The 23,785-nt window shown below is 44.5% G+C and overlaps 1 protein-coding gene across 2 annotated transcripts in view; it reads right to left on the minus strand.

The window, feature by feature from the left end:
- The window catches only part of SLC24A3 (solute carrier family 24 member 3), a 346,242-nt gene that overhangs the window by 123,854 nt on the left and 198,603 nt on the right, over window positions 1-23,785 (minus strand). For both annotated transcript variants that reach the window (XM_054024007.1, XM_054024006.1), the window contains exon 3: window positions 3,078-3,154. In XM_054024007.1, the coding sequence (XP_053879982.1) occupies window positions 3,078-3,154 (77 nt within the window). The remainder of the gene's footprint in view (window positions 1-3,077; window positions 3,155-23,785) is intronic.

Raw genomic sequence — 23,785 nt, forward strand, 5'->3', positions numbered from 1 at the left:
CAAATTTATAATTGGAGTCACTTAGCTCTTAAAAAATCATAACACAGAGTATTTGCATGATGACAGAATGTGATACATTGTAATTTGAAAGGGAAAGGAAATCATGAATCACACATTTCTAACAGTGACTGTTCATTTAAGCCGACTAAAGATATAAAATGTTTTTAAATATTCATCAGAAGCAGGTATTTTCTTGGCTGTTTGAAAATGCCTCTCACCCATGAGAAGTATGGACGATTTGGCACTTCTATATCAATTATGAAGACATTAAAAGGAAAAGAATGGTCTTTCATCTACAGTACAGAAGTTAATAAGAGGCTCTGGAGGGAGAAGTGCACTTCTATTTCTTTGAGATTACAGCAGCTGTTGAGCATAAGGTCCTGGATGCATAGAATAATGGATTGGCAGACCAGAGTTTACATCACACAATTCCAGTTTCAAAACACTCATTATTTTTACCCAGTTCCTGGAGTACAATAATTACTACTTTAGTACTTCAAAGCACCAATAAAAAAAGGCACTTAAGCACGTCTAATTTTAAGTACATGAGCAATTCCATTGACTACAATGGGACTATTCACCTGTTAAAACTAGGCACGTGCTTAAGTACTTTGCGAAATCTGGGCTTTCAATTGTGATTGCAGGGGATCTCCCATGATAACTGTGCTTTTGTGACAATTTTCAAAAATCTCAGTCTTGCAAATTGTGGCACATGCTCTTTCTTACTAGAAGTATTTGAGAGACGGTGTTGCCAACTTTCAAGATTGTATCCTGAGCCTGATAATATTAGGCATTTTTCTTAAAGCCCCAGCTCTTGGAGTCATGTGATTATACAAGACACTCAGCTTTCATTTAAATAAAATTTCTAGCCCACATGGTAGTGGGTAAAAGCTTGAAAACTAGAACCCAAAGGCTCCAAAACCAGAAGGCAAATAAAAAAAATCCAAAATGTGCTGGTAAGGAATGGACTCACTTCTGGGGAACACCTTCTTGTGGCCAGGTGTGGCATGGTAGCTTTTGCTCCATTTAGTGCCTCCTGCTGACAGCCACTCTGGTCCTCCAGTGGCTGTCTCTTCCTGTGACTCAGCCCTCTGGCCAGGATATGATTTAGTCCACCCTTTCAGTCCAAGACCCTGTATCACATCTTTGGCCTTGACTCTGGGCCTCGTGGGCCTCACTTCCTGTTCTCAGGGCTCTCCGTTGTCCATGTCCCTCATGCCACCATAGCAGTGGCTGGGTGGGGGAAGTTGGGCCCTCCCGCTACACTATGTTCCAGCCTAGGGACCCTAAACCCAGCAGCCAAGATTTGCTTAGGCCAAGTCCTTGTGGCTGCTTCCTTGGGGTTCTTCCTGTGCAACCTTCCGGACGCCTACTCCCCACAAGCACTCTAAGTCCTCCCTTCTCTCAGGGCCTTCTCCTGGAATCCCCTAGCAAACTCCCAGCCTGACCTTACATCCCTCTCAAGTAAATGCCTCTCAGGGCTCCTTCCCGGGGACTCCAGTTTTGCCAGGGCTCCCCACTAGTGAGGCTGTTCTATGCAACTCCTGGCCAGTTGCCAGCCTCGTCTACTCAGGGGAGGATCCAGAGGTCGCTCTCCCTCTGGACTTCCTCCTCTCTAATCCCAGAGTGACTCCAGACTCTCTCCCTGCAGCCCTCTTCCGCTCTAAACGTCCTGCCTTTATAATCACTCCCCAGCTCCTCTTGAGTTGGGCTTCAGCCCTAATTAAGCCTTGTCCATTCTCCGGGTACAACCAGATAATGTAATTGGCCTCTGAGGCCCTCATTTCCCTTTCAGGGCCTGTGTGGGGGTACACATCCCATCATAGTGTTACCTCTGAAATCTCATGATTTTTCAGGCCTGACTCTGACTTTGCAATGCTTTCGGCAGTACTGGAGAGAGAATATTGTATTTATGATGCCGCAGAATGTGGGGCACTACATTTATTTGTTGTTATTTATAGATACTTCTATGGTGCTCATCTCTGAAGTACCCGAGTACCTCATAATACTACAAAAATACATCAAATTACTTCTAAAAGATAAAGTTATAGAGGCCTGGCAGTGACATTGCAATTAGTGAGGCATTGGGAGTATCCTGATGTAATGGCCACCATCTTGGGTGATACACCTGGGATTGAACCAGGGAATTTCAGAGCTAAAAGCATAAGATGCTACTATTGCTTAAGTGCAGGCTTTCCAGCTGGGCCTGTAACAGATTTATACCCTCTGGGGATCTGGCACCAAGGGGGACCTGTACCACACACTTACCAGTTTCTTACAAACTTCCTTTGCTCAAAGGATGCTCATTCTGAGTGCCTCAGGCCCACAGAAGTTTGAATCCTGGGCCAGGCCCTGCTCCCGTAATGTACCACACACTGGCCAAGACTCGGCGGCATATTGTACAGACGTGGTCCCTGCCACAAAAAGCTCCGAGATTTAACATTGTGTGTTCAGATTTCCTCAAGCTTGCCTGGCACTTCAGCCTTACAATTGTACCTTCCCTTGAAACCACTTCTACTTGTTCGTTTCTCATGGAAGACTGTAACTGATTTTTCATTTTAAAAAATGGGTTTTTTTTGGCCTACTGCATAATAACACCACAACGAAGAGCTATCAAAAGTCAAACAGACGGCAAGTGGACAGAGAACATTAAAGGCAGATCCTATGCCAAAAAGCAGCCCATAAAAGTGGGATCCTGAAGCTGTATAGATTATCTTATCTCCCAATGATTTCCACATAAAATGTTTAACTTTAAACACATGAACAGTCCCATTGATTTTAAATGAGATTATTCTTGTGCAAATTTCAGCATGTGCTTACATGCTGGATCGGGGCCTTTAAAAGCATAATAACGTATATAAAGGAAAAGCTGTAATATTAAAGAATCAAAATTATTTGTAACTCGCCATTCTCAAACGAGGTTGAGAATGGCTCTTGAGAATTCTGTGCATAAGCATATATCCATGGGAAGAAACTGCAACAACAGAAAACCAGATGAATAAGAAATGACATCAGCTTGTCTGATAATATTTTACTTCCAGTTTTAAAAAAAGTGCAAATGAAGTCAAAACACTTACACAGAAGACATGCAGGACTACAGCTCCATGTCTTCTGTCCTCATTTGTAAAGATGTCACTGGGGAATTCATGGAGAGCTGGGAAAGGAGAAAAAAGAAACATTTAATCAGGATATTGGAAACAATTTATGGCAAAGTAAGGTAATAAAAACAGATGAGTCCTTCTGTAGGTTGGTAATCTTGCAACAGACAGGAATATGGGATCCCGTGCCATGGGGTTTTGCTACTGCTTTATGTTATGTTAGTTTGCTTAATCTGTCCTCTGGCCATTTATAGATCTGTGTATATTTACTGTGTAATTCAGAGCCATAGCAACCATAACATTATATCTCACGAAGATGCCTCGGAGATACCGAACAAATTCTAAGCTCAGCATCATATGCCATACAGTGTTAAAGAGGAAAATGTTCTATTCTGGATTAAGCAGATGTGCAGCAATACAGATCACAAAGCATTTTTTACACAACGTTTTGTATTTGAAAAGGGAAAACCCTCAGAATGGGATGGGGAGAAGAATGGCAGGTGCTAGAAATGTTTAAAGTCAAAAGGATTTATTGCCATGGGCTTCTCAGCATAATACACTCCTGGAATACACAAAACTCATCATGATTAGGAACAGCTGGGTCTTGTTTCTGAGTCAGACCTCTCCTAACACCATTTTGGTCTGGACAGGGGAATAAACATAATACAGAGATGTATTAAGAGACGGCATTAACGATGTGATTGGGGTGTGGATGCTTGAGCCACAGTGAAATAAATGTAGACGGTAATCTGCACCCTCAGAAAACACCATCCCTCCGATCTGAACACACAGGAGGGAGAACAACAATTCAAACCAAGCGTGAAGCAATCATTTTCAAAGTGGACACCCACAGCTATCATGGGTGGATGTACAATAGAGGCAGTTTCCTCTCCACAAGTGACAGGAACCATCACCTGTGTATTCTGCTGGGTTGGGGAAATGTCACAGCTCCAATGGTAGGATAGCACTAACAGCACTATAAACTATAGCATCATCCCCTGGGCTGTCCTGATGAACAGATGGCTGCTTGGCCCCATCTCCCTCTGGAGCAATAAAAGATCTGCTCATGTACCTGCCTATATACTTTCGAACTAGTTCTTCCTCTGGCAGAAAGGACATTTCCTTGAGGTCATGTTTGTTTTTCATATCTAGCTATTGTACTTAGTTCACTTAGTGTACTTAGCCCCTGGGAGCTGGGGATCTAAATACCTTTGTGAATCTGGGCCAAAGTGCCTTGCCCAAGCTCACATAGGTCTCTCCTCTGGTTGAACCAAGGTGATGCATGATGGGAGTCACATAACCATGGTGTATCATGGGAAAAGCAGTATGGCCCAGTGAGAATGAGGCATGAAGTACTTGAACTACAATTCCCATGAACAGACATGGCAGAACTTGGTTGTTGTTTTTTTTAAATAACAATTTTGATGGATACTATCAATGTTTATTTTAAGCATTTTTTTTTTAGATTTTTATCAATGTAAATGTTCACAGTTCAGCAAAATGATAGGTTGTAAGCGTTTTTTAGAATTATAGTGATTTGAATTTTTACAATTGTGCGAAATTGGGGGCAGTGGGTCAGAGTTATTTAATGACAATAGACGCTGAGATTCAAAAAATTAAAGCCTTATAAACCATTAAAACATAAATTGTCAACATTGTGTCACAATAATAAAAGTAAAAACCCTTAAATCAACAAATCATACCTGTTTTCACTATTCATTCACTAGTCCATTTGTAATAAGCCTAAATCTCTGGATTTTGACTTTAGTAAGTTCTCAAGCAGAACTTTTCTTACGTTGCCTATCATTAAATTTCAATCATCATGGATGGAAATATTTTGTTGGATCGTGTATATATGGTGAAATTGACATTTGCCAATATTTACCACTACAAATCGAATCCTTTCAACTCTACCATGAGACACCATGGCAGTTCCGGGGGATAATTGTTGAACCAAGTTGAAGCAAAATGCTTCAACATTTCCAGGCCAACATTTTTCAGAAGTTTCTGTCCCATGAAAAATTTTGACTGATTCAGAGCGAAAATAAATGTCAAAATATTGACCTTTCCCATGGGACAAAAATTCCTATTTTTCAACTAGCTCTAGATAAATGCAGGATGATCTAAGGTGTGTCAGATGGTGTCATTTACATGTTGAGAAGGCACGAAAAAGGTGCAAATTATGTCACTGCAGACATCCTTGATCTCACCTCTGAACTTTGCCCTGAATTTATTATTCGTGGATCAGAACCAAATTCCTTTTTACCTAAAATATTTCTCCATGTCCCCAAGGTGAGCAAGACTCTTTCTGTATGACACTAGCTCTACCAGGAGCTTTGTTAGTTCTCAGAGGAAACTATGCTGAAAAATAGCAAAGAACTCTGAATGCAAGGATTTTCACTGTGCCTTACTGGTGCGACACACTTATTGACACTACAACCTCACCCCGCACGGCCATAATATGAAACACATAGCTGGGGAAGAGCAGCTTGGAGGTTGCATGGTGTCAACACTACATTATTCATCAAGTGAGTGTGTCACATATGCTGGTGACTGCCAAGCTACTCGCCAGGAAAAAGGTAAATGCACTTAACATTACCTGACACTTAGAAGTATTATGAGGACTAAATATTATTATTTCTTTCATTTTTGTAATCACTGATAATACCTAGCTCTTATACAGCACTTTTTATCCATAGAGCTCAAAGTGCTTTACAAAGGAAAGCAGGATCATTATCCCCATTTTACAGATGGGGAAACTGAGGCACAAGGCGGTACGTGCCTTGACCAAGGTCACCCAGCAGGCCAGCAAATCACATTTGAACATGTGTGCCCTCTTTTTAAGGGCTAAGACACTACCAGCTGCTTATATCTTCACTTCAGTAGCATTCCAGTGCATAAATAAATTGCTGGAAATAAGTCCTGTTTCAGGGCCAATAACTCTGGTAAGAGTTCCAGCTCCTACTCCTACTGTTCCTAATCAAAGCTTGCATGCTAGTTTGTGTGGGGTTGGTGTGTCTTTCAAAACCAAACCCCAGTTGCAGAGTCCAGTAAACATACTCTGCAGAGATAACAGCTGCTCTATATTTAGATGTATTTGCCTGTATGAGAGAAGATTCCATTGGATGTTCTGTATTCATTTCAAATAATAGCTTTTCCCCTGCAGCAGACTCAAAGGCAAAGTTATTATTGCTCTGAATGAAGAATATGAATGTTTACTCTGCAGTAATGCTGTAGGATTCAGGCAAACTCCATGGTCTAATTAGCTTAGAAGAGAGCATCTGTTGGTAGAAGTCAACCATGAAGAAACTTCATGCAGAGACATAATTATTTCAAATAAGGTGACGGAAAGAAATACCAAATCACATGCATTTTAACTGTCCATCACGAGAAAACACAGGCCCACTTTCTGATCTCAGTTACTCTTGATGTAAACCTAGAATGACTTCATTGAAAACAGAGGGCTTACAGCAGCATAACAGGGATCAGAATTTGGCCCCTAGTCTCTTTGCTCGGTCAGACTGCTTTGGGTTGTGGATTCTTTAGGAATCTGTATCCTTAATATTGAAACTGAAAAGAAATAGATTAAAATCTGTTCAGTATTAATGCATTTTGGCCAATCAAATGCTGGTGTTGCAAGCCACTAACGACACTAATTGCAGTACAATTGAAAGAGGTTAGATTGTCTTGTAGCTACCTCGGTCACAAGCCTGCAGCCAATGGAGTGGAGCCACTGCTTCCTCACCTATATCCATGTTGCACTTGCTTTTGCTTCCCTCCTTCCTTACAGCAGGAGGGGAGGTATCAGGCCTAGTGTATTGAATGTACATATATCAACGGTTTGCAGTTCGCCTCTACCAGCCCTGGATGCAAGTCTACACGGGGCGGGGGGGCGGGGTGTCGATGTAAGAATAGCGTAGCTGAAGTTGACATATCTTATTTCAACTTACCTCCCGTCCTCACAGCACGGGATTGACGGCCACGGCTCCCCCGTCGACTCCGCTTCCGCCTCTCACCCTGGTGGAGTTCCAGAGTCGACAGGGAGCGCGGTGGGGATCGATTTATTGCGTCTAGATGAGACACGATAAATCGATCCCCGATAGATCAATCGCTCCGGCAGGTAGTGTGGACGTACCCTTTATTACAGTATAATACAGACTTACTGATTCTCTCCAATAACATAACAAGTGTCATGGAAAACTATCGACTAACTAGAGTGCAAACAAGACAAAATAAAACCCACACCTCTCACTTGCTTAAATCATTCGATTTGTTGTCAGTAAATAAGGTATTTTGCGGGATTAGCCAATGTATTTTCAAGGTGAGCAGACAATTACTACCACCATCTAAAGAGGCATGTAATAGAGATGGATAATGTGATGATTAGTATTGCAAATGTGGTTTTGTTAGTCAAATAAAGGCAAATTACTTTCATTTAATGAAATGCTGTGTTAACGCTACATGTGTTAATTGGATTAAAAAGCATTTAAAGATTGTCAGCCTGTTAGGTTGCTGGAATAGCTTTCAGTTATATGCTGAAAAGCAGTTGTAGAAATGGCCTTCCAAATGTGTCGTATCGCTCAATAACTCCAGATTGAGTTTGTTCAGCTAACAAATAAAAAGCTGTCGTTTTTGCTAACCAGCAGCCCTACACATTCAACCAGGAGTCCAAAAATCAAGCTATGTTCTTCTTGGCTTTCACATCATTATAATTAATAAAGTTCTGCAGTTGGAATTTAATTAACAATTCTGTAGATGATTACATCAAAAACAATCCAGCTCACTCTCCCATAGCTGGATTACCTCTGCCGTGTAAGAGGAGTAAAAAGCTACATCCTAATGTGACTAACGTAAGCAGCAAAGACTAAATACACCCAGGGAGCAGAGCTGTCAGGTGAAAAACTGCCATTTTCACATAGTCACTTTTCTGACCAAAACAGCAGTTTAGCATTGGTAATAACACATTTCAGAGAGTGTAAAAATGCAATGTTATAATGTGTCATAAGCCAGAAGCTGGGAATGGGAAAGGGGATGGATCGCTTGATGATTACCTGTTCTGTTCATTCCCTCTGGGGCACCTGGCACTGGCCACTGTCGGAAGACAGGATACTAGGCTAGATGGACCATTGGTCTCACCCAGTATGGCCGTTCTTACATTGTTGTAAGTCCTGCCAAAGTTATCATCAAACTAGGGTGTGAGCCAGTATAAAAGTACAGAGGACGTCTTAGTATTAGTCTTTCCATGAAAGAGGTAGTATCAGCAATACCGCAGAGAGTACGTCTACACTGCAATCAGAGGTGTGACTGCAGTATGCATAGACATCCCTGAGCTAGTTTTGATCTATCTAGTTGAATAACAATAGCCGTGACATCACAGCTGCAGAGGCGGCAGTACAGGCTGGCCGCTCACGTATATTATATACCCCGAATCCCAAGCCCATGCTGCCATGCCCCGAGTCCTCTATGGGCTTGTCTTCATTGCTGGAGTTCAAAGCACCACTTAACTGGAGCTAAAGATTTGTGTGTGTGGACAGGAGTCGGGCTGTGACAAAACTCAAGTTATAGCGCAAGCTATCCCTGCAAGTAAGACGAGCCCATGGGATGTTTTGCAGCGTGATGGCTCTGCTCTCACTCCAGAATACCTCCTGCGTACTAACTGACGCTAACTGTTGCAATGAAGACAAGCCCACAGTGTAGGAAAAGAGACCCTATGACAAAGGGGGGAAGGATAGCTCAGTGGTTTGAGCATTGGCCTGCTAAACCCAGGGCTGTGAGTTCAATCCTTGAGGGGGCCATTTAGGGATATGGGGCAAAAATCTGTTGGATGATTTAATTGGGGATTGGTCCTGCTTTGAGCAGGGGGTTGGACTAGATGATCTCCTGAGGTCCCTTCCAACCCTGAAATAAACTGTATAGACAGTTCAACCCTGTGAAACAGGAGAGTCTTTCTGTCATACCAGACATCAGGTGAATGGAAGCAGGGGAAGTAGCTAGCAAACACAGATTGTTCACTGCCCCATGCTACAACATACCCATAATTGGCAAAGACAGGCCCATTAGCACACACAGGCTGAAGGGAAACTGTGAGCTGGTGCAATTACATAGTTATTCAACAGGACCTTACTAAAAGCAATCTGCGGCAAACATCCTGCCAGGTATCACCCACTGTCTCCAGCAATCACAGGACAAAGCACACTTGGCTGTACATTTTGTCTACACCCCCTCTGGGCCACAGATGAAGCCATGTGAATGCCTCAAATGGCAGAATCAGTCCTTTTATGTGGACTGACGTCTGTGACCCGTAGGGAGACGATGCAATGGGTATTTTATTATTATTATTTTATTTTGTGGGAGCACCCAGATGCCCCAATCAAGATCTCCCCTCCCTCCCCCTTTGCGCTCGGCACTGTACAAATACATACTAAGACACACTGTCTGCCTCAAAGAATTTACTAAGGCCTGGTCTACACTAGGCGTTTATGTCGAAGTTAGCGCCGTTACATCGAATTAACCCTGCACCCGTCCACACCGCGAAGGTATTTAGTTCGATATAGAGGTCTCTTTAATTCGACTTCTGTACTCCTCCCCGACGAGGGGAGTAGCGCTAAATTCGACATGACCATGTCGAATTAGGCTAGGTGTGGATGGAAATCGACGCTAATAGCTCCGGGAGCTATCCCACAGTGCACCACTCTGTTGACGCTCTGGACAGCAGTACGAGCTCGGATGCTCTGAACAGCCACACAGGAAAAGCCCCGGGAAAATTTGAATTTGAATTCCTTTTCCTGTCTGGCCAGTTTGAATCTCATTTCCTGTCTGGACATTGTGGCGAGCTCAGCAGCACTGGCAATGATGCAGAGCTCTCCAGCAGTGATGGCCGTGCAATCTCAGAATAGAAAGAGGGCCCCAGCATGGACTGATCGGGAAGTCTTGGATCTCATCGCTGTGTGGGGTGATGAGTCCGTGCTTTCCGAGCTGCGCTCCAAGAAACGGAATGCAAAGATCTACGAGAAGATCTCTAAAGACATGTCAGAGAGAGGATACAGCCGGGATGCAACGCAGTGCCGCGTGAAAATCAAGGAGCTGAGACAAGGCTACCAGAAGACCAAAGAGGCAAACGGACGCTCCGGATCCCATCCCCAGACATCCCGTTTCTACGAGGCACTGCATTCCATCCTAGGTGCGGCCGCCACCACTACCCCACCAGTGACCGTGGACTCTGAGGATGGGATATTGTCCACGGCCGGATCCTCGGACATGTTAGCGGACGGGGAAGATGAGGAAGGAGAAGAGGTGGACGAGGCAGTCGACAGCACTCACAACGCTGGTTTCCCCGACAGCCAGGATCTCTTCATCACCCTTACAGAGATCCCCTACCAACCGTCCCCAGCCGTTACCCCGGACACAGAATCTGGGGAAGGATCAGCCAGTAAGTGTTGTAAACATCTAAACATTTATTTTTAACAGAACAGGAATATTAACAATTAAAAAAATGGGTTTCTCATGATTAGTTTGCCCTAGGCGCTTAACGGTTCAGTCATGGGCAGTGCAACTATTGAAAAAAAAATCTAGCAATGTCCAGTTTTGCATGATTGTCCTGCCCAAGCCGCTCTACTGTTTAGTCACTGCTACAGCAGCTAGAGTAAAATGCGGTCTATATGTCCGGGGATGGAGCAGAAATCCTCCTGTGACATCTCGAGGAAGCTCTCCTGGAGGTAATTGGAAATCCGTTGCATTAGGTTCCTGGGGAGAGCGGCCTTATTGGGTCCTCCGTAGTACGACACGTTGCCGCGCCACGAGACAAGCAAGTACTCGGGAATCATTGCTCTGCACAGCAGGGCGGCATACGGCCCTGGTCTTTGGAGGCTTTCCCGGAGCATTCTCTCTTTCTCGCTGTCAGAGATCCTCATGAGGGTGATGTCGCTCATGGTGACCTGCTTTGAATGAGGTAGGGGAATGTTAGTGTTGGGACTGCTTTACCGTTCCTTTACAGAACTGTAACCGCTGGTTTGCAGCCACGCGGTGGAGGCGGGAGAGGGGCAGCCGAAAGGGATCGTTCCCGGGGACAGCCGCGAGGGTGTGGGACAGGAGCAGAGTTCCTGCTTGCCGGATTGCTGGCAGCAGGGACCGACATTGATTTCAATGTGAAATGAGGCCATTGCTAATATTAAAGTTTTAAGCTGCCACGAGTCTACGGCTTACCATGTCTGCCTGCAACAGAAATTCCGTTGTCCTGACACGGTTCTCAAATGTGCTGTGCAAGACCCCAGGCACTGAATGCGAAGGCCGAGAATTCGACCTTGTGCTGAGTGCGCATGTGATAGGTGCTGTGCATGGTCTTGTTCACAGAGAAAGACTATGTTCTTTGTTCACAACTACATTTATCTTTCTGAGGAATTCACTCCCTTTTTCCCATTCCCACAGCCCCATCTGCGACTGTCTCACAACCTAGCCTGGCATCACACTCCCAGAGGCTAGCGAGGATTAGGCATAGGAAGAAGAGGACACGGGAGGACATGTTCTCAGAGCTTATGGCCTGCTCCCGAGCCCAGGCAGCACAGCAGACCCAGTGGCGGGAGAACTTGTCCCAAATGCAGCAAGCAAACATGGATCGGGAGGAGAGGTGGCGGCAGGAAGACCAGCAGGCGACTCAAACCCTGCTTGGACTACTGAGGGAGCAAACGGACACGCTCCGGCGCCTTGTGGATGTTCTGCAGGAACGGAGGCAGGAGGACAGAGCCCCACTGCAGTCCATCTCTAACCGCCCTCCCCCGCCACCAAGTCCCATACCCCCCTCACCCAAAGTGCACAGAAGGAGAGGCGGCAGAGTCCACGCAAACTCTCACTCCACCCCTGCAGAGAGCTCTAGTAGCAGAAGGCTCTCATTCCCCAAAATTTGACAAGTTCTTTCCTTCCCGCCTGACACAAGCCCCCGTCCAAGTTTCACCTCCCAGTTCCATGTGTAGTTGATAATAAAAAATATGTTTCTGTTAACTAATGTTTCCATCATGTTCTTTTGGAGGAGGGGGGGAAAGGGGGATGGTAATTGGACAGGACAGTCACCTTTGGCAGGGTACATAGGCGGGGGCAGGTACAGCAGCAGGGCACATACACAGTGCAGTGACTAGTTGCCCTGGTCAGTCTGGGAGGTGGTTTTCATGTTCTGTAGTGGGGGGTGGGTTGCTCTGTGACTTTGTGGCGGGGGAGGGCAGTTACAGATCTTAAGCGGCGGTCCTTATGCAGGATCACAGAGCCACACAGCAGGAGATCTGTAACCGTCCTCCCCCTGCCACAAAGTCACATAGCCCCCCCATACACACAGTCCCGATCAGGAGGGGTGACAGGCTCCGTTGAAAGAACCAGCCCACCACAGCGGAGCCTGTCAATCCTTGAGTTTAGAAGCTTTCTTTGCGTCACTACACTACACCCGCTCCGCACCACAATCCGCGTCCCAGTTTTAAAAAATTCCCGCGAAAACAGTAGTAAAGAAAACGGTGTTCATTAACAAAGTAGAACTGATTTTATTTCGAAACGTGTGTTGGAAGGGGGGGAGAAGGGGGTATGTAACTGGAGAGGATAGTCAACATTAACTGGGTAAAGAAACGGGGGCAGGTTCGGCTTCTCTGTACACAAACTTTACAGTCACAGGTTACCCTGCTCACTCAGGAACCTAGCTTTCAAAGCCTCCCGGATGCACAGCGCGTCCCGCTGGTCTCTTCTAATCGCCCGGCTGTCTGGCTGTGCGTAATCAGAAGCCAGGCTATTTTCCTCAACCTCCCACCCCGCCATAAAGGTCTCCCCCTTGCTCTCACAGAGATTGTGGAGCACACAGCAAGCTGCTATAACAATGGGGATATTGGTTTCGCTGAGATCACAGCGAGTCAGCAAGCTTCTCCATCTCCCCTTGAGACGGCCAAAAGCACACTCCACCACCATCCTGCACTTGCTCAGCCGGTAGTTGAAGAGTTCTTTTTCACTGTCCAGGGCGCCAGTATAGGGCTTCATGAGCCAGGGCATTAGCGGGTAGGCTGGGTCCCCGAGGATGACTATAGGCATCTCCACATCCCCAACAGTTATTTTGTGGTCCGGGAAGTAAATACCTTGCTGCAGCTAAACAGACCAGAGTTCCTGAAAACACGAGCGTCATGAACCTTGCCCGGCCATCCGACGTAGATGTTTGTAAAACGTCCCCTGTGGTCCACCAGTGCTTGCAGCACCATGGAAAAGTAGCCCTTTCTGTTAATGTACTGGCTGGCCTGGTGGTCCGGTGCCAGGATAGGGATGTGAGTTCCATCTATGGCCCCACCGCAGTTTGGGAATCCCATCGCTGCGAAGCCATCTATGATCGCCTCCACGTTTCCCAGGGTCACTACCTTTGGCAGCAGTACATCAACGATTGCCTTGGCTACTTGCATCACAACAACCCCCACAGTAGATTTGCCCACCCCAAACTGGTTCGCGACTGACCGGTAGCTGTCTGGCGTTGCAAGCTTCCAGAGGGCTATGGCCACTCGCTTCTGGACAGTCAGGGCTACTCGCATCCGGGTGTCATTGCGCTTCAGGGCAGGGGACAGCAACTCACAAAGTTCCAGGAAAGTTCCCTTCCGCATGCGAAAGTTTCGCAGCCACTGGGATTCATCCCAGACCTGCAGCACTATGCGGTCCCACCACTCAGTGCTTGTTTCCCGTGCCCAGAATCGCCGTTCCACGGCATCAACATGACCCATTGCGACCGTGATGTCCTTGGCGCTGGGTCCCCTGCTTTCTGAGAGGTCTGTGCTACTCTCAGACTTCAGGCCATCACCGCGGTGACGTATCCTCCTCGCCTGTCTTATCTGCATCTGCCTCAGGGAAAGGTGTATGATAAGCTGCGAGGCGTTGAGAGCGGCCACAACTGCAGCGATGGTCGCAGTGTGCTCCATGCTCACAGTGCTGTGGCGTCCGCGCTGTCACTGACTAGAAAAGTGCGCGAACTGATTTCCCGCCGGCGCTTTCAGGGAGGGAGGGCGGGAGTGATGGACGGATGACGACAGTTACCCAAAAGCACCCTGGACACATTTTTTTTACCCAGAAGGCATTTGCGGCTCCACCCAGAATTCCAATGGGCAGCGGGGACTCCGGGAACTGTGGGATAGCTGCCCACAGTGCACAGCTTCCAATGTCGACGCTTTCCCCGTTAGTGTGGACTCACAAAGTCGAATTACTGTCCTTAGTGTGGACACACACGTTCGACTTTGCAATATCGATTCCAAAAATTCGATTTAAGTAAAATCGAACTACTCTCGTAGTGTAGACAAGGCCTAAGAATCTATTTAAACAGATTCCAGCACTAATACTGGAATTAAAAAAAAAAAAAAACACCACGGAAGGCAAAGATAAAGGGCAATGAGGTGAAAACTATCTTAAACGATTCAATTTTCCTCAGCTACAGCGCTGTTATGTGCAAGGCAACGTTCACATCACATCTTCCTTCCGAGAGATTTTCACAATCAATCACAACTACCAGGGATTGCAAAGGAAACATGACAGGCATGGTTTTATGAATGTACATAATGATTCACTAACACACAAGTATCTACTCACCCCACCCCCATGCACACACATAGGCATAAAAAAATTTAACATGACAATTTTTGACACATGGAGATAATAAAAATTCAGTCTCCGATCCAGTGTCTGTACTCATTCAAGAAGAGTGACAACGGTGAAGGCAGGTAGGAAAAAAATAAAGCAAGTTGCAAGCAACTGGAAAGGGATGGGGAATCCCAGACCTCACTCCTTTTGTGCATAACAGAAACATTTAATCCTATCCAAATTCAGATCTCCCACCTCTCTAGCACGACACCTCTCTACCCAAGGTTTTTCTAAGATGTCTCTCACTAGGTTATCAAGACATAGTCGGGAAGGCAAGCGCTTTGAATGGTTTGTACCTGAATTCATGGAGTTATAAAAGACTGCAAATTTGCATAAGCTATCTACTGTATTTTTTGTTAGAGGATGTTGGCGGGGATGAATCAGGGACAGATGAACACAGATACGAGCACTGTCTTACTAAAAAAGGAGCTCCTTTCTCTGAAGAAGTGGAGGAAGCTACTTGGAAGCTACTCAGACAACAGCTGCCCTGTTTGAACTGCATGTCGGGTGTTTAGTTTGTTTATTACAGTGTCTTCAGATTGTGCAGCTTCAAGGAGAGAAGGTGGTCAGAGACTTTGCCAGATTGTACCAGAAAAACCTGTAAATAAACCTGAAACCACAGAATAAATGACTCCTGCTGAGTTTCTGTCCAGTCGGACTGATTCTGGCCTTCAATGTCTGCAGGAAGCTTGGCTTACAAACTCTGCAGGAGAATAAGATTTCCATACAGGATCAGTTTTTCCATGAAGATTTTCTATGTAGATATTAGGTACAATATTAGTCAGCAGTATCAGGCCCTTATTACTATTGTTCCTATGAATTTCAGCGTTGAAATGCTTGCAATTCACTTTTTTTTTTGAAGGCGCGAATAATGAAAGGGCCATGTCCTCAGAGAGGACTGGCTGCTTGAACGGCTCAAATTGTAAAGTGCACTCCGTTGTCAGCAACGTTTGATTAGCAATTAAAAAAAAGTAAACATAGGAGCTATTAGCTATTAGAAGTGGTAGAATCTGAATTAGCCAGATGGCATTTTATGGACTAACTTGTTAACGACAAATAATCAACAGCCAGATCCTCAGTTGGTCTAAATGAAATTGGAGTTATGTTGTTTTACATCCACTAAGGATCGGGCCCCAATTCTTTAACTATTTATTTAGTTGCTGCTACAGAGCAGCAGTAGAGACAATGGGTGTCATTTTGATCCCAAACATGGTGGTTATCACGTTATAACATCGGCTATTGATTTTACAACACACACATTGATATCCACTAACATAGAAGAGATCAGGACTAATCCTGTGGCTGTTAATTTTAATCAAAATGTTCAAAAGGACACATAAGAGCATATTCCCTCGTCAAGATGTGATGAGGATTTTTATCCTTGCTTGGTAAGGAGCTGTTATATTTCAGTCAAAATAAAACGGGTAGCTGGAATGAAGTTTTGCCATTTTTTAAAATCAGCATGTCGTTTATTAAATCAGAATCCTGCTTATCTTCCCCTAAGCTTTAACTGCCTTACAAAATCATCTGCATTACAAGTGAAAATCCTTTGAATGGAAAAGTATTACAGAACCTCCTCTTTGTTCAGAGTAGCAGAGAGCGCTACCTCAGAGTGGTTTGCACGCTGCTATGGAGAACAGATGCAGAAAGAACACGACGCTTCGTCAGTCCCTTAAACATTACCAAAAATATTCGCTCTCACCAACGTGGAAACCTCTTTTCTCCCTCCCCCCCATTTATTTGATGGTTCCCCTCCAAACTTTTTTTTTTTTTTAAGTGCAGCTCCCAAGACAAAGTGAGCTGTAGAGGTTTCCATAGAAACCTTGGATTCACAATAGCAAAGTTGCATTACTGAAGGGAACTAGTACCGATTCCTACATTTGTACGATAGAGGGTTCTTTGTTTCCATGGGATGAATGACATTAGGATTTCATGTAACCGATAGGGTACTTCTGCCTTAAAAAAAAAAGATATTAGCACTGTTACTTTTAGAGCTGTCAAATCTAATTACAAACAATGGAATCCACCAGCTCTAGGGACTGTGTGAGAAGTATATAAAAAGATGCAATTGAGACCCGAGAAACCTATGAACTCAGGTCAACCCTCCTTTCGCTATCTCAGTTTAAATGAAAAATTAGGTCACTGCAAAGATTTGAATAACATTCTCTACCAGATCAATAGCTCTTGGACCTGCAATAGGATTTTAAACAAAATTCTTTACTCTTTTCTCACCAGGCTAACTACTCTGGGACCTGCTCTTGTCCCAAATAAAGCCAATGGGAGTTTTGACATTGACTCCAGTGGTGGGGGAATAAAATACTAGGGTTGCTGGCCCACCAGTCTATGTTTTATAAACAAAACTCTGCAGTCAGATAAGGTGAAAGACTCAGGAACCAGAAAGTGACTTCAGCGTATTTCTAAACTAACCTCTTTGCTTGTATAATTTTAAATCCATCAGGGAGCAAAAAGCCAGTTTATTATCTGAATTGCAGTAGTGCTTAAATGCCCGAGTCAGGGATTAGGACCCCAATAGGCTAGGTGCTGTACCTTGCATATGATGAAGAGGCAGTCCCTGCCCCAAAGCGTTTATTTGAGTAATTTCAGGTACTACACATACTCATTTTTGTGGTTTCTCAACCACCTTTTACTTTTATCGATACAAAGGGGTTTTTTCTCTCTCCTGTTGCTGGAGAAGGACCCATGGAAAAAAACTGGGGACATTTAACTGACAGGGGGGACCTGGAAGCTGACTATGCACCAAGTGTTTTTCAAATTAAAAAATAAACAAAGAATTTCTTCCCCTCTGATCTCATTCAGCCATAGGGAGATTTGCCTAGGGAGGTGGTGGAATCTCTATCACTGGATATTTTTAAGAGCAGGTTAGGCCAACACCTGTCAGGGATGGTCTAGGTAATACTTAGTCCTGCCATGAGTGAGGGGACTGGACTAGATGACCTCTCGAGGTCCCTTCCAGTCCTATGATTCTATAGTCACTTCATGTTACAATACTAGGTAAAAAATGTTCAGACGTATGTGAATTTTAATCTGTTAGGGCTTTGAGTTAAAACACATGAGGCCCTGATGGTCATTTACATGAAGGCTCCTCCACACCATTATGGCAGAGCAGATGGCCCTTAAAGTGGGTATGAATTAGGGTTGAAAAATTCTGAATTCTACATTTTTACCAAACTGCTCATTAAAAATACAATTTTCAATTACCTAGACTTCAAAATTTATCAACAATTTTGAGGGCTAAGGTGAATTGCATTTACGTTCATTAAAAGAATGCTTTAAGTTGCTAGAGAACTGGAAAAGGTGTTCAAGGCTATGTCTACACTGGCCAGCAGTTCGGACAACGGGGTCCAAATAGCAGCGCGCACCAAAGTGCTGCAGTGTAACTCCCCTGTGTGGCCGCTGCAGGTGCAAACCAAAAGATTCCTAGTTCACATTAACAGAGTTCCGCATGAGAGAGTTACAGCACAGCACTTTTCACTTTGCTACTATTCACACCCTGTAGTCCGAACTGCGGGGCAGTGTAGACAAACCCTTAGTGTAAATGAAAACCAGACCACACAGAGCCAGGAAATTCAGGGGTGGATTTTCAAAAGCACTCAGCATTTGGCTAACTCATCTCCTACTGAAGTCAATGTATTTAGGTACCTAAAGAGGCAGATGTGGAGAAGAGATTGAAAATGTGATCTAGGTGAACCATAAAGGTTCAAAACCTAAGGCAAATAAAAAGCACCCAAAATGTATGTTTTTACAAAAATCTCAGGATTTTTAAGCTAGTCTTGTTGTTTTTGGAGCCTGACTCACTTGGGGCTGGAAATACCGTGATTAAATTTACGATTTGTTTATACAGCACCTTCCAAAATGGGCCCTAACCTGGTCGAGGCCTCTACAATAACAGTAATAATTAATAGCTTCTCAGTTTTATCAACTTGACATTGCTGTAGGCCCTACCAAAACTCAAAGGAAAAAGAGCTAGCTCTTGGAATTCCATTCCTCAGCTAACAATCCTCAGGGTGAGGTCACAGAAGGGAAAAGGCTGATACAGTTCAAACTCACAGGGACAGGACAGCATCAGCTGCTCGTAGAACTCAGTTCTCCAAATAGCCACTCAGCAGTGGGAGGTCACAGAACGGAGCTGCCCCAGGCAGGGCTCAGACACATGCTTTCAGTAGCACCAGCTGCTCTCAGACCTCAGTCGCTCTGATTGCTCCCCAACACGGTGAGGGTACAGAAGGATGTGGGCTCAGTACAAACCGTGTTAAAGGGGAAACTCTGGATGTGCAGAATAAATGCCCTTGAAAGCGCATCAAGTTACTAAAAGCTCCAACCCCTAAAAGCTAATAACGGTTAGAACAAGATGTGGAATACACAGCCATCTGCTGAGGTTACATCTGACCCATAGATTTAAAGTCCAGAAGGGACTATTACGATCATCTAGTCTGACGTCCTGCGTAACACAGGCCAGAAAACTTAACCCAGTCTGTCGTTCCTGCGTCAAGCCCGTAACATCTGTTGAGATAAAGCCTAGTGCTGTGTGAAGAGAGCGAAGAAGTGGTACAGCAGCTTCCAGATGCTCTATTAATAGATTAGAAGGACTGGTTCTGAACTGCAACTTCATACTTTGGACTCAATCATACAAGGTGGAGATTGCCCCACGCTTAGTCCCCTGCTGGAGTGCTCAGCGCCTTGCCGGACCATCCAAGTGAATTGTTTGAATCTAGTGGCAAAAAACATGCAAGTGCCCATGGAAACCCTTGATTGTCTTTAATAGCACTGGGGGCTAATTCTGATTCAAAACAATTAGAACCAGTGCAATTACAACAACATACAGAGCCAGGTTCCCAGTTACACACAGGCCAGACGGGCGCCAAGGGGTATCACCGGGCCAGATTTCCTCACCCGGGATTCTGCATGCAAACAGTCCTCACACAGAACGCATGGCAAATGCAAAACCAAGTGCCTTATTTACAGTGTGAATATAACAGAACACGTTCCCCACAGCTCATGGTTCTTACATTCTCCCCAAGCACAGGGTGAGTGGGGAAAAGCGATCTCTCTTCTCTGCAATCCTGGGTTTCTCTGGCCTTTCCCTCCAGCCTACCTCTCTCCCCTCTTCTTCTTCCCATCTCTCTCTTAGCTGTCCTCCCCTGATGAGCTGATCCACCATGATCATTGATTAATCATTCCATCCCTAACCAATTATCTCTCTAATTTGTCCCATGGGATACGCTTACCAAGTGCCCAGAGTGATGTCAGCCCAAGCCTACTCACATTCTGTCACAAGGGGCCTCCGTGCAAATGAACACCTGACCCACAGTTTTCAACTAGAACTGCTTCCTTCAGGGTTAGCAAATCAATTAACAGGATGGTCATTTGCAATATTTGAATAAAGACAATGACGCTCCCCCAAAAGGCTGATGAGAGTTCTCAGCTTATGGGCAGGCAGGCAGAGCATGGAGAGAAGCAACACAACCTCCTCATGCTGTCCCACTAGTGTGCTACAACTTGGACCTGTAGGGACCACCTCGCGGAGTGAAGAGATCGAATAGTCCCTGTGCTCATTCAATCCTTGACTTCTCTGCTGGGGCCGACCATCAAGATGATGGGCTCTGTGCTTGTGACATCCGACCATTAGGAATTGGGTTGAGACCACCAACTTAATTCCCATGCTGTAAGACATCAGTCACTGGCTGGCAATATGCTACTACCACTACAAGCAATCCAGCTTACATTAGAACTGTCGTCCTTGGAGATTCCATCACCAGTCCCCAGAGTCTGTCAATGCCCCCAATATATTTAAAAACGTTAAATTCTTGCATTCTGACTCCTTGCGGTGGCGGAAAATGTTTCTACATGGAAGACAGAAGGGTGGTGTTTACCTTAGAGTGATATGAGTTACAATTTAAAGAAAGCAAGCTATGTTTCCATATCAATCATAAATCATCTTGCTAATGTTTTACAGGCATCTTTACTTTCAACTACTGAAAACAAACAACTGAAATAGCAAAGTGCTGTTGAGTACGTTTATAAATCATGCAGCACCCACCCCCCTCCGAGAGTCATTGTTGGCACTATCCCATACACGGTAACAATGGTACAAGGCCTGACTCTTGCCTAACAATGCTTGATCAGATGGGATTCTCTGTACCTTTGCAGTAATGAATTCTAATGACTAAAACTGAAATATTTATTGTAGATGTTCAGACTGCAGTGAGTTTATTCAAGGATTCATTTCTACGGTTTATTGCTCACTGCTCTGCTTGATCAGAGAAATACTGGAGATGCACACAATACATATGGTCATGGGTACCGGGAGAGCGAACAAAAGGGTTTCTTTTGTTCTTAGGCTTCTTTTATAGCTGCTTCCATTTTCTCCACTGTTGTTTTTGTTGCACAATGGTTAAACACGTGTGCAAAATCAGTATCGTGTATTATGTGTGTGGCTATAAAATAAGGTTAGTCCTATCACCAGCCAGCTCAGAGTTCATGCCTGCAGTTTTGAATGTTTAGCAGAAATATTATACTGAGAATGGAACAAGCCCTTGTGATTCTTGCTGGCTGATATATCTTAAGCCAGCATGTACAGCATGTACTTAATGCACTGCATTGCTACAGCTGTTGGCATGTTCGCACCTGTGGCTTTTTTAGCATGCACGTCTGATGCGCACTTCCACTGAGCCCAACCACATAACATAGCTATGGAGGCTTTTACCAATCCATCATCTCGGCCTAATTCTCAATTACACTTAGGCCCTTTGCACTGTTTAGCAGTATGACGTGGCCGTAAAGTAATTATACATGTAATTTGCACCCACGTTACAACCCCTTTACACTACCAAAAATGATGCTCAGACTGCCTGAGTATCAGAAAGAATCAGACCCTATATGTTTTATTATTAATAGTGATTATTACTTATTTGAATTGCAGTAATACCTAGAAGCCCCAATCATGGACCAAAGCTCTCGTTGTGCTAGGCACTGTATACACACAGAACCAAAAGATTAGCCCCCGTCCCAAAGAGCTTACAATCTAAGAGTATGTATCTAAGTATATAAAACACAGTTATGCCAAGTCTTGTGATTATATGGTGAGCCTCACCATATTTGGAGTTGTTCTTAAAAGTCCCAGCTCCTGGAGTCAGGTGATTATGTGAAAAATCTCAGTGGGCTTTTTGTTTTTAACTGAAACTTCCTAGCTTTTGTGACTGCAGAGAAAACGTGAACCCTGAAAGCTCAAAAGCCAGATGGCAAATAAAAAAAAAATACATACGGGATCCATTTAAGTCGTGTGCTTTTTAAGCCAATCTCATGATATTGGGGGGCCTGAGTCATGATTTTTGAACACTTATGGATGGCAATACCGATAATATAAAGCTACACATACCGCACATGTCGAAATACTGTCTATGTGACAAATCACACAGCCATGTGATGCATTTTTCCTGCATCTGTAAACACCTCGCCTTCTTTCTGCTTACTAATCCCCTCTCCCTTGGGACTTATTCTAACAATTCAGACAGCTGAGCAGTTTTCAATAGCCACCTTCTCCAATCCTTGCTCTTATGGAATTGAGGCACAGTAAAACATGGTCTGGCCCTGTAATGGAAGAGCTCTCACACCAAGAGAAGTGCTAAAGAAGAGGACAGGCATTTAGAAGTTTGGTCACCCTTTTTAGCATACTCAGAGGAGGGTGACTTCCCAGCCAGCAAGCCAGAATCTTTAGCCCTGTTCTTTAAATATTAACCTGTGACCAGGGTCCCAATGGGGACCAGCTATGGTCACTCAATTAGTGTGAATTGCAAAGAATGGGGCAGACAATCCCCATAACCCTGGTGGATATTCCAATACTTAGATTCACCAAGGCAGCATAAAACAGCTTCTTTATTACCGTACTGGTTACTCAGAAGTTCAAACTACACAGTTCCCTTAAAGTGATACAGCCTCAGACCTCCATCCAGGTACCTAAGTCAAATATGATGAAGATTCCTGAAAATCTTATTTCATCATATAAAAGAGAAGGTTCTACCAATCCCAAAGGATCAGACACATTACCTCCCAGGTTATTGAATATTCCAGATCTTACCCAAATACACGCTACAGCCAGGAGCGCCGCCAGCTTTTTTGCCGCCCCAGGTGGCGGAAGGTCCTGCCCCCGAAATGCTGCCCCCAAGAGAGGCAGCGGAAGGTCCCGCCCCTGAAATACCGCTCCCGACAGAAGCGGCGGAAGCTCCCGCCCCCGAAATACCGATGACAACCGGGGCGGCCGAAGATCTGGCCACCGCGGTCGCCTAATGGGTTGTGCTGGCCCTGGCTACAGCCAATTCTTATTAACTAAACTAAACTAAACTAAATGTTATTAAAAAACAAGAGAGAGAGTATGGTTAAAAGATCAATATACATACAAACATGAGTTCAATTCATTTAGGTGCAGATTCATTGCAGAGATGGTGAGCTTTGTAGTTGCAAAGAGTTCTTTCAGAAATAGTTCATAGGTTATAGTCCAATGTCCATATTCAGGGTGTACCAGCATAACTGGGACCTCAGTCTTGTGACTCAAACTTCCCCCGAGGAAGCCTAAGCAGATCTGAGATGACAGAATCGGGACCCAAGGATCTTTTATGCAATTTCATGTCTTTTGACAAGTTGGGATTCCCTCAGGGAACAAAAGGTAATTAGGATGACTTTGAAGGAGGTCCATCACGGGTACTTAGCTATAGAATTGACATAAGGCCATTTGCTTGTTCCTCCACCATTCATAGTATCTTTCAAAGAGAGATGAATACCGAGATATCCAGTGTTTACAATTCATTTAAATGCTAGGATGTTCTTTTGATCTCAGAACTATCTGAATACAGCCTAGACAGGGACTATTGATTCCAACGTTGACCCTACTCATACATATGTAAATACACAAAAACACAAACATTATCTCCCCGCGTCATTTGAGGGTTATTTATGTTGCAGGATGTTTAACCCTTTCCGGCCATGTGTCACATAATCCAATCCTGAATAAGTAACGAGCAGTGAATGATGTACGTGAA

The sequence above is a fragment of the Malaclemys terrapin genome, chromosome 3, assembly GCF_027887155.1.
Source record: "Malaclemys terrapin pileata isolate rMalTer1 chromosome 3, rMalTer1.hap1, whole genome shotgun sequence".
In the NCBI taxonomy this organism is placed as follows: Eukaryota; Metazoa; Chordata; order Testudines; family Emydidae; genus Malaclemys; species Malaclemys terrapin.